General features: G+C 35.2%; 1 protein-coding gene across 1 annotated transcript in view; it reads left to right on the plus strand.

The window, feature by feature from the left end:
• Positions 1-9230: 9230 nt before the first annotated feature.
• LOC129761057 (uncharacterized) overlaps positions 9231-11697 on the plus strand; it is a 42335-nt gene continuing 39868 nt past the window's right edge. The window contains exon 1 of the mRNA XM_055758760.1: positions 9231-9534. Within this exon, the coding sequence (XP_055614735.1) occupies positions 9231-9534 (304 nt within the window). The remainder of the gene's footprint in view (positions 9535-11697) is intronic.

Here is an 11697-nt window from a genome sequence, read left to right on the forward strand (position 1 = left end):
GTTATTATAATATTCTAAATTTCTATTTTTTTTTTTTAGTTTCTGAAATTCCAGATAATTGAGTTTCAAAATTTTTGCATTTCTGAATTTCAAGATTTCGCATTCTGCATTCTAATTTTTGAATTACTAATGATATTTTTTGAGTTTCTGAGATTCAAAATAAATTATTCCAAAATTTTCGTTATTCTGAATTTTCAAATTTTGTTTTTCGCAGTTTCCAAATTTTCAAATTTTAAATTCTTTTTCAATTTTCAAATCTAAGATTCTGTCTATTTCTCCTCTTAAATTTTAAATTTTCTGAATTCCTAAAATATCAAAATTCCTTATCTGAAATGTTTTGAGGTGCGTTTTGGCATTCTGATTTCATATCGATCTTAATTTTTATTTTTTTTTTCGTCTTTATTATCTGTATTCTGATCTTCTTACATTCTCTCTTATTTTGTATTTCAGAATTTATGAATAAGGTTTGCGATAGTTATTTTATGAATTATGTAATTTTAAATTTTTTTTTAACTTTTTCATATCTGTACTTCCAAGTTGTTGAATTTCCAGATTTTTTCTGGTTGAGTTTCTGTATTTCAGGATTTTGATATATTGAATATCTAAATTTCTGTTATTCTGATATTCTAAGTTTCTGATTTTTTTTTTATTTTTTGTTTTTAGTTTCTGAGATTTTGAATGATTGAGTTTCAAAATTTTCGCGACTCTGAATTTCTAAATTTTGCATTCTGAGTTTCCATGTTCCTAAAATTTGATATTTTCAGTTTTTTTTAACTTTCGTTTGGTTTATGTTTTCTATCTTCTTTCTTCTCTCAATTTCAAAATCTTTTAATTTCAGAATTTTATATGTTCTGAGGTTTTGGCATTCCAACAAGTAGGAATCTCTCAATTTTTCAACTTAAGATTGTTTTTTAAATATCTTTATCAATTATATTCTGATCTTCTTATAATCTTAAATTTCATATTTTCTGATTTTTTGAGTTTCCATTTTTTTTTTGCGAAAATCTTTTTTTCTGAATTTTATTAAAATTAACGAGTTGATGAGTTTCCATTTTTTGTTAAATTTCTGTATTTCTGGATTTTGACATTTTAAATATCTAAATTTCAGTTATTCTGATATTTTGAATTTCAATTCAATTTCATTTTTTTTAAACTTTTGAGTTTCTAATTTTCTAAATTTCTGATTTCAAAATTTTTGTTGTACTGGACTTTAAACTATGCCATTTCATTATTCATTTTTTGTTTAATTTTAAATTTTGAAATTTTTGAATATTGTTTTCTGTCCCCTTTCTTCTATTAATTTCTTTGAAAGTTTGTTTAGATTATATTGAAAATTTTGGCATTTCCCAATTGATGGTTTTTTGGCGTTTTACCATTTTTCTTTGTATTGATACTTTTTCAAGATTCTGGTATACTTGATAGTTGAATTTTTAAATCCCTCAATGTTTGAATTTCTCATACCTGATTTTTTCCTATGATTCTTTTTCTTTACTTTGGAATTTCTAAGATTTAAAATTTTTCAAACACTAAATTGCTGAAAGATAATCTAAAATTTTATAATCCTGAACTACTGAGTTTTTGTATTTATCACATTTTTTATATTCGAAAAACTTACTTTTCAATTTTGGTATTCTGAGTTTTTCAATTAATAAATTTTCAAGTTTCCAAATTTCTAATTTTCTGTTTTTTTTTAATTTGGTATTTCAAGGTTATGAATTTTAAATATCTCATTTCTAATCCGTTTTTTCTCTAATTTTATGATATATATTTAAAATTTCTAATTTTTCACCTGCAAGTTTTGGATTTTTGAAATTCGTAAAGTTTGAAGTTTGAATTTCTGAAATTGTTTATATTTTGAAACTCTGATAGGAAGAATTTGTAAACATTCAAGATTCTACAATTTCAAGTTTCTCATTTTCTCAATTTCTTTATTCCTGGTTTTTTTTTATTTTAGTATTTCCAGTTTATGAATTTCAGATTCAGATCTCTTTCGTTTTTGATGTTTTTTTAATATCTTATTTTTTCCTGACAGTTTATATTCCTGAAATTTTGAGTTCATAATTTTTATATTATTTGATATTCTGTAAATTTCAAGTTTAAAAATTTCTTAATTTAAAATTGTCCGGAGTTTTTAATTTTGGTATTCATTTATGAATTCAAAATTTCTGTTTTCAAAAATCTTTCTTTTTATGATTTTTTTTCTAAATTTCTTATTTTTTCCTGCAATTTTCATTTGATACTTTTGTTGAGATTTGTTTCAAACTTTCATATTAACATATCTTTCAAAAAAAAAACCTCAAATACCCATTTGGACTCAGGTTTATGAAGTTTCAAAAAATCTTTGAATAATTCTGTCAAAAATAAACCTCATACAAAATAAGTAAACATCTTACAAAAGTAGAATAAAAAACACGTTAAACAATCAATCAAAAACGACCGTCTTTCGACGTTCGATATCTTTTGTGAAGTGTCTCATTTATTACTTTTCTTTAATATGCACATAGAGATTCCTTTTTTAAATATTATTGTTTACTTGCTCGTCGCCATTTTCACCTTTTTTTTCATCGTTTGTTTTTAGTTATTTCTTGTTATCTTCTTTTTTTTATCTTCTTCTTTTTGCTTTCATTGATTACTCTAACATCGTTTTCGTCGTTTTAATTGGAAAATCCTAATAATATTAATATATATATTTTTTAATAATGTTCTATAATTATTAACTGTATATTCGAATTACTTTTCGGCTTTTTCTCGTGTCTTTCTGCCACACAGATATATGTCTTTATCAATAATAATTATCAATTTTTAATATTCTTTTAATCACTGATTTCTAAATCTTCGTTCGCATCACCGCCGGTCGTCAAGGGATTGAATTTGTTTGTTTGCATAATCTAAAAATATTGTTCATACTTCCACAGTTGTACATATTTGTGTTCTGTGATAAACTACAAAAACTGTTTGCTTCTTCTGGTGTGACTTTTGAGTCAGTGTGTACGTGTGTTTGGTTTGATTTGCATTCTCCATTCTTTCATTTGTTATAATCTATTTTTTGTTTGCATTTTCTGTGTGTGTTTTGTGTTCAGTATAAATTGTTTTTAAATACTCTATCTTTTTATTGATTTATGTTGTTGTTTATATAAATGTTGTTGATTCTCCCCCATATCGATGAACTCTTGATTGAAGTTGTTTTGTTATCATCCTAACGTCAGCCATATCGTTACGCAATTAGTACTCCGCGCGTGTAAAATCCTATTGCTTCCATAAAATTCTACACTTACATATTTCATTTGGTTGTTTCGAGGAGTCTTTTCTAGCCTTTGGAAATTGTTTTTTTTTTTTTTTTTTGTTCTTTTTTTCATCAAGCGTCGTCCAATACTCTTTCAAGGGGTGAAAAATGTGTTGCCTCAGTATATCCACTTTCACACACTTTTTTTGCATTTATATGTTGGTTTCGTCATTTTGAATAATTGATTAATCACCTAGTAATTTGTTCCTTTTATAATATTTACATTCAATAAATATATGACTTCATTTCTGTTTTTTTTTTATTAATGTTCACATCTTAAAATTTTCATAATTATATATTTGTTTTGCTTTCTCCATTCATATCACTATAAATATTTTTTATTTCAATTGTTCTTGTGTTTTATTAATCTTACTTTTTCGTATCGATCAAAAAGGTGTATCAATATTTGGAAAATAATTTGTTATACTACCTACCTATTCAAAACGAGACAAACCGAATGTTGTTTAAGAAAAAAAAAGATTACGCCATATTGATTTTTGTAAAAGTGGAAACTTTTCCTACTTCGGAGAACCAATCGAAAGTCAAATTTAAATTTAGCAGTTGATGATCATTTTCATTGGCTTCAGCTTCCAATCGGATTTTTTTTTCATGCTGATGCTTTTCCATTGCAATGAGTTCTGATCTTTAGAGCATTTGTGTCCGTGTTCTATTCTTAGGTCTAATTAATATAAAAATTGGACCAATGAACTTAGATCCAATCCACCCCACCCGTATTCCATTAACTGTCAAACGGTTAACAACTGCATTATATTGGGTCCTAATCGCATCAATTTTTGGACCAACTTTAGAGCACCTGTATCCGTAATCTTTCTCTGGTCTAATTTATACAATAATTAGACCAACAAAATTAAATTCAATCCAGCGGAAAAAATGGCAACCCCATTCGAGATCTATTAACTGCTAAATGGTTTAGAGTACCTGTATCCGTTGTCCAAACAGCCGGTTTAGATCCAAATTCCGACCAAAGCAACAGTACTGGTGGTCCATTATACCAGTTTCAACTTAACTTTTTTTTTAAAACTGATGTAAGGATTTATCCAAAACTGGTGAGATTTGAATCCAATTTGACGCAGTTTCAAACTATTTGACAGTTAATAAGATCACGAATGGGGTTTGTATTTTTTCACTGAATTGGATCTAATTTTGTTGGTCCAATGGTTGTATAAATTAGACCCAAGAGTAGACCACGGATACAGGTGCTCTAAGGATTAATCCAAAACTGCCCAACAAACATTTTTCGCTGAACAACCGCTGAAACACTATTTAGTTCTACCTTCAAATCAGCTATCTTGCTGAAAGAAGGCAACCGAAATTCAGGGAGAAGCTGCTGTTCAGCTCTTAAACATCGACATTTGGAGAAATTAATCAGCGAAGTTGCCATGAAACGTCAATTGACGGATCAACAAAAAAAAAACAAAAATAATGATGACCGATGTATGCCCGATGTTTGCCAGCTATTTTTCCCCTCTCTTGTTGTTTTTGCTTCATTGAAACTTGTCTCGAACTCTGAACCTTCGACTTGTTGGTCTCATGCCGCAGAACGCAGAACCAACTATGGATTCTGTGGAGCATAGGAAAAGTGTCGTTCTTAAGCGACCGAAATATCTCCCAACCAAGGTCAATTTCACATGAAGAAATTGAAATAGAAATGCTTCGAAAATAAAAAGAAAATTTCCCGGCTAGGCCATTAATCAAGCAAAGTGAGAAACTACTAATAATTAGACGATTAAAAAATCCTCATTTCGATCCATTCGCTATTATGCATTGGTTGATCAATGACAACAGAAAGTTTGATAAAGCTGAAAGTCGCTTTCAAAGTTACCCTTGTACAGCTGACGCCTGTCAAATTTGAATGGTGTCAAAAATGGTTGGACAAAGGCTGAACGAGTTATTCTTCAACCAATTTTCCCCTACTTTCTATTGGCTGAAATAAAACTTCCTTACATGTTGAAACAGCGCTGAAGTGTTTCGTTCTTCAGCCAGAAAGCTGAAACAGCAATCAGCACCTTAACACAGCATACGATCAGAGAATTGGCGTTTTTAATCAGCAAAAATGTTTGTTGGGTGAAACTGAACTCAGGGAAATCTATGTGTTTGAACCAAAAACCAATTGATTTTGATTCAAAAAAATATTCTATTGAAACAAACTCTTTTTTATTTAATACAATGTATTATGAGTTTGATTCTAAAGAAAAATTTTGAATCAAAGGATTTATTCTTTGAATTAAAAAAATAATTTGAATCAAAGAATTTGTTTTAATTTCAGAGGTGAAAATTTTTCGAAATAAAGGATAACAGACTAGAAACGAAGGATTTTTTATTTGTCCCAGAATCAAAGTAATTTTACTTTGTTTGGCCACTAAACACAGGAAAATTCCTTTGTCCTAAAAAACTTTTTCGCTGCGTGTGGTCCTTGAAAAAAATTGTGTTGAAACTGGTATAATGGACCATTATACGGACCGGATACAGGTGCTTTTAAGAGCCAGTTCACTCGTGTTGGGAAAAAGTGGTAGAAATTTTGAAGCTTGTAGCACATTTTGAAAACTTTACAATGCAGAAACGTTTTCAAAATCTGCGACCTTCAAGTTTTGCTTACAACACGTGTTCTATTTTCGCATACTATGATACAAAAATAGCTCGATTTCTATCACATTTTCAACGCCCAAAGATTTTGAAAACATTTTTGCATGATAAAATTTTCAAAATGTCAAAGTTTCTACCACTTTTTCCCAACACGAGTGAACTTGCTCTAATGACGATTTTGTATCTGTTGGAGTAGGCCGAATTTGTTGAATCTTCACTAATCACGGCAACCGCACGAAACTTCAATGCTTCAATGTCATTTGTTTTGAGAAATTGTATTTATTCATTTGCCATATTTTCTTCTTTCAGGACTCTCTAAGCACTCTTGATGCCTTGCGTCAAGAAGTTATGTACCTCAGCCTGCAATCTTTGAAGAACTGAAGATGTGTTCTGGAGTTGAAAGCGAGACCGTTCCAGTGACAGTGCCGAGGTCCAGAATGTGCCAAATATTGATACTACAAGCTGGAGCTGTGGGAAACTTTCGGTTGTAGAAAGGAGAAACACGTTCTATTTGGTCAACGTCGTCAAAGTCTACGATCCAGGAACTAACACCACTGGAAGGTCGTTGAGCCGTAGCTTTGGGAGTTAGTTGTGTCAGGGCCGTTAGAATGTCGGCGAACCATACTAGGCACTGGGAGCTCATCACACCGAATTCATGAAAGGTCGTCGAAACGGAACCAAGAAAGGTTGTCGAGTCGCAGCTAAAGTTTCGAGCCTCAGGAGGGACGTCGAGCTGCAGGAATAATATCAAGCCGCAAGTAGGGCATCAAGACCAGAAGAGCTCGGTGAAGGTCATTAAACCATGATCCATGGAGGTCAACGGCCTAAAGTCATTGGGAGGCAGAGGTGCGTGAATGATGGAGTACATCAAAGAAATCATTTGAATAAACAACACACGTCAGTTGACGGGGAGAATTTTAAAAAATAAATCATTCTACTTTGTGTCGGCCATCAACACGGCCAATTATCTTCAGAACAGGTTGCCAACAAAATCGATCCTTGAGACGCCATACGAACTGTGGTATGGAAACAAGCCTGGTGTGGAGCATGTTCAAATTTTTGGCACAGATGCGCTTGTGTTGATTCCAGTGATTGAATTTTGCTGAGCATGAGTTGATCAACCATCTCTCGCTCAAAGGTTGCTTTGAGGCAGCGAAAACGACAAAACCGATTATGTATACGCTCCCAACATGGCCCGCCTTCACGAAGCAATATGCATTCGAGGCAGCGAATCCAAAAAACCAAACGAACCGAGTCTCTTCGTTTGTGCCTGGATCGAATGCGTGAGGTTTTTTTGCTATTGCTATTATTGCACAGCAACCGCACGCCGGCAGCTAATTTTATCGTTTCTTTTTCCTCCCCTCTCTTTGCACCATACGTTGCGGGCCTGTGCAATCAGCGTTGCCAACCTTCCAGATTTTTCTGGATTCTTCCAGACTTTTTGAACTTTTGCCAGACTTTTTTTAGGTATCCAAACTTCCAGACTTTTGTCATTTCTTCCAGACATTTCCAGACTTTTGAGTTTCGACGTGAAAATTCAAAATTTTCGTTGTAAAATAGCAGGAAACGATCTGATTTAGTAATTGAAGAGTGAGAAAGGCCACTAAGATGATAGTAAAACAAGAAGAAACGCATAAAACGTAGTACCGCCGATATCGCCACATTAATCTCAGGCATTTAGAATGTATGATTGTTTTGAAGTAATAGGTGTTATTCCCTAAACTGCAATACTGCAATATCTGGCGACCAAAAAAAAAAAGGTCATCACCTATAGAGTTGGCTATCCAGACTTTTCCAGAAATTTTTTTTAAAACCTTCCAGACATTTCTGAAAAACAGTTGGCATCCCTGTGTGCAATGCTATAGTTCGGTTGTTTTTGTTGTTGCCTCAACCTTTGCGGCGAGATTGAAGATGTTCTCCTCAACGACAGCTATCGGCTGGAGTTATTCAAATTCAAGAACGTAAATGAGTATGTGTGCCTCGTCTTCTTCATCCATCATGTAACAACCGAACGTTGAGAGAGTTCGTTCGTCGCAGCAAACGAATAGTGTCTCTCAGAGCAGATCCTCCTCATGGGGGGAGGTTTGAATGAATGTATATGTATCGTCTCCTGTATAGCTATGCGAGGCCTCAGAGCGTGTATTTTGAATGCCTCTGATGAGAAAATTGGTGATGATCTGGCTACTCTCAACAGCACAAAGCGTGGCATTTCATCGACAGGAATACTAAAAAGGTGGTCTTCAGCAGAGATGCCCGGTTCCTTACGACACAAGATGGTTCTTCGAAGAGACTGGAATCTGAAAAAACGGGGTTCAAGAGCTGTCACCGATGGTCCTCAATCCGATCGGCACAGTAGAAAAACGCATTGATGAAGACAACAATTTCCGAGATTTTGGTGATACCGATGGCGACGATGATGGTCCGCTTGCAGACGAGCATGGCCAAATTCAGAAGGAGCAACTCGACGTTCAGGTGGCGCCACTCGATCTTGAGGAGGAGCAACCGAAATCTACTGAAAAGGTTGTGAACAGCAGAAAGTGGCGTTCCAAACGATCAACAAAGAGTATCCTATCGAAGCGTTTTCGAGTGGTAGTCGCTCAAGAATAGTCGACTGATCCCAAGAACTATAAGGAAGCCTGATGTAGTCCGAACAGAGAACTCTGAAAAGCAGCCATATCCGATGAACTCAAATCACTACATCAAAACGGTATCTGGGAACTTGCTGCGTTCCCTCCCGGGAAAAAGGTCATTGGTTGTCGATGGATCTTCAAGAGGAACGAAGACGAGTTAGGAAGAACGATCCGGTACAAGGATCGTTTTGGGCACAAGGTTTCAATCACCGCCAAGCCTTGGATTACGACGAAGTTTTTGCTCCGGTAGTTAAGCGAGCTACGTTACGGTTACTGCTGACCATTGTTGCTCGTTGTGGAATGTTAGTGAAACACGTGGACGTGAAGACGGCCTGTCTAAAAGGAGATTTAGATAAAACCATCTACATGAAGCCCCCGCCTGGTGTCTCTGCTGCAAAGGGACAGGTGTGCCATCTGCTTAAAAGCCTTTACGGTCTAAAGCAATCGGCACGAATGTGCAACCTCAAGCTGGACAATGTTATGCGGAAAGCTGGATTCAAACCGTCGGAAGCGGATCCGTGCCTCTATGTTCTGAATCGAAACGGGTAGCTGGCCTACATCATGCATTCAAATATTTGGAGACGGATTTCCAGCTAACGTCCCTTGGAGGTGTGAAGCAGTTCCTTGGTATCCAGGTGGTCCGATCAAGGAAAGGTTTCGATCTGGGTCAAAAACCTACATCAAGAAACTGCTGGAGAGGTTCAACCTGAGCGATGCGAAGGAGTCAAGAATTCCGATGGATCAAGGCTACATATAACAAAAGGAGGAGACGGAGGATCTTCCCATTCCGACCAATACCAGAGCCTCGTTGGAAGTTTGCTGTATCTGGTGATGAACACGCGGCCAGACATCGGGATTTGCGTATCGATCTCGGAAGGCAGGTTTCAAAACCAACCAAAGCGGACTGGGCAGAGGCAAAGCGAGCCCTGCGGTACCTCAAGGAAACCGTGGAACTCAAGCTTCATCTGGGAGGGGACTCAGATGAATTAGAAGGATATGCCGACGCAGACTGGGCTTGTACGGTGCAAGACCGGAAATCCAGGTTACATGTTCAGGCTCGGTGGCGGTACCATATACTGTGGGGAGCCAAAAAACAAACATGCGTGGCTTTTTCTTCAACCGATGCAGAATACATATCCTTGCTCAAGGCTGCCAGGACCTATTGTGGTTGCAGAAACTGCTTCTTGATTTGGGGAACAGGTGAAAGGTCCAACTCGAATGAAGGAAGACAATCAAAGCTGGATCAAATTGGTGACTGGAAGTAGTGGAAAAAGGTCCAAACACGTAGAAACCAAGTACCCACCGCTTCATTAAGAACTTGGCGGAACAAAAGGGATCTCTCTTGAGGATTGCCCAACAAAACTGAGCCTGGCCGACATCTTGACGAAACCGTTGAATCGTGTCCGTTTAAAACAACTGCGAGCGAAGATGGGACTCCAACCAACATGTGCTGAGGAGGAGTGATGGAGTACATCAAAGTAATCATTTGAATAAACAACACACGACAGTTGGCGGGTACAAAAGGGGGAGAATTTTAGAAAAAAAATCATAAAAATCATTCTAATTTGTACCATTTAACAGAACAGTTGTTCTTCATTTATCAAAAAGCACCTCCAATAGTGAACTCGCTTCGAAAAGAATCGTTCTGCTGGTTTCTTTCGAGTTTAACACGAAAAATACGAATATCATCCGCGGTTGGTGGCCTGGCCACTTGATCCCAAACGTGGAACTACATTGTCAGGTGGCATCAAATGGCAATAGAAACCAAGATTCAGAAGCGTAAGTGCGTGTAGAGGCTCTTGAGGGGAATCCAGAAAAACTTCAAATAAAAAAAACTCTTCTAGAAGCTCGTGACGGTAAAGCCTTGCCGTAAAAATAACCAAGTAAAGGTGCTGGATCATTAAGTAATTCTGAATTCTGATACCCTATTCACAAATTAAATTTGACAATCGGTTTTGTCCAGTGAATCCACATATTTTCCGGATAATGTCTATCATTATATTCTGAGAAGTATTTTAAAACAAGTGTTTCAACTTTCTATCTTTCTCGCGAAACCGAAAACAAAACATTCAAAGCCACAAACTGCCAAATTGCTGTCAATTTTGGGATTACGAAAAAATACCTGTTGTTGTGATGAATACCTTTGTTCTCGAATCTTTTACTCTGAAAAACCATTGACTCAGTTAGGTTCAAATGAATTCCACGTGGAGATTAAATTTGTTAATCGGTTTATAAATGTTTCCTTATGTATGTGCTTTTTTTCTTATTTTGTTTGTTCTTTTCGTTATGACACTTTAACATTTCTATTTGTTACTTGTTACCTACAATATTCGCGCTAATATATTGACCAGATTTATCGTTTTCTGTTGCTCTTGTTTTGTTCTCATTGATTAGTACTGGTTGTAGGAACAGTTTCGGTTTTGTGTGATAAGTACATGTTCGTTTAAAGTTGCTTTGAAGCAGCATCAGTATAGTTTAGAACCTATGAGTAAGTTCCATTATTTTTTTCTTAAGTGGTTTGCTAAAAAAGTGTTTGACACGTGCGGTGGGTAGAAGATTTTAAATGTTTTTTTTTTCCTTTCATTACTTCTTCGATTTGATTCTGGCCAAAAGTTAACGTGTTTTAAGCATTTTTTTTTTTCTCGTTATATTTTGAATTGTTTATAGTCATTACAAATACCGCCTATCATCAGGTTTCGTAAACGGTCAAACTGCCACTCGAATACATATTCATCCTTCTCAGTACCCGACATGTGTGTTCCTTTAGAGAATTGCAGTAAACGTTTATCGAAAATATAGATCTGCAACAAGTGTCATATTTTAAAGTGTATGGTTATTTTTTTTGCTCTTATTTGCTGATCTGTTATGCTTTTTTCCTACACAACATAATAGATCGATCGCCCTAGGTTGTGGTTGATTTAGTTTGTCCTAGAACATTTGTTTCACTTTTTGATTGTGGTTAATTGGTACTCCTAGCTGTTATTTTTATTAAGTTTTTTGCCTCCAGACCTAACCTACGGGATACTTTCAATACTCCACGAATCAGCTTTTTCGTGTTTCGCATCCGACCTAGCCTAAATTTTTTAAGCAGTTTTTATGACTTTGGTTCTATGTTTGTTTATCTAAGAATATTCGGAACAAATCAGATTATTTCATTTCGGTCTGTCTCTCGTTTCGATG

Source organism: Uranotaenia lowii, chromosome 1 (assembly GCF_029784155.1).
Source record: "Uranotaenia lowii strain MFRU-FL chromosome 1, ASM2978415v1, whole genome shotgun sequence".
Classification (NCBI taxonomy): domain Eukaryota; kingdom Metazoa; phylum Arthropoda; class Insecta; order Diptera; family Culicidae; genus Uranotaenia; species Uranotaenia lowii.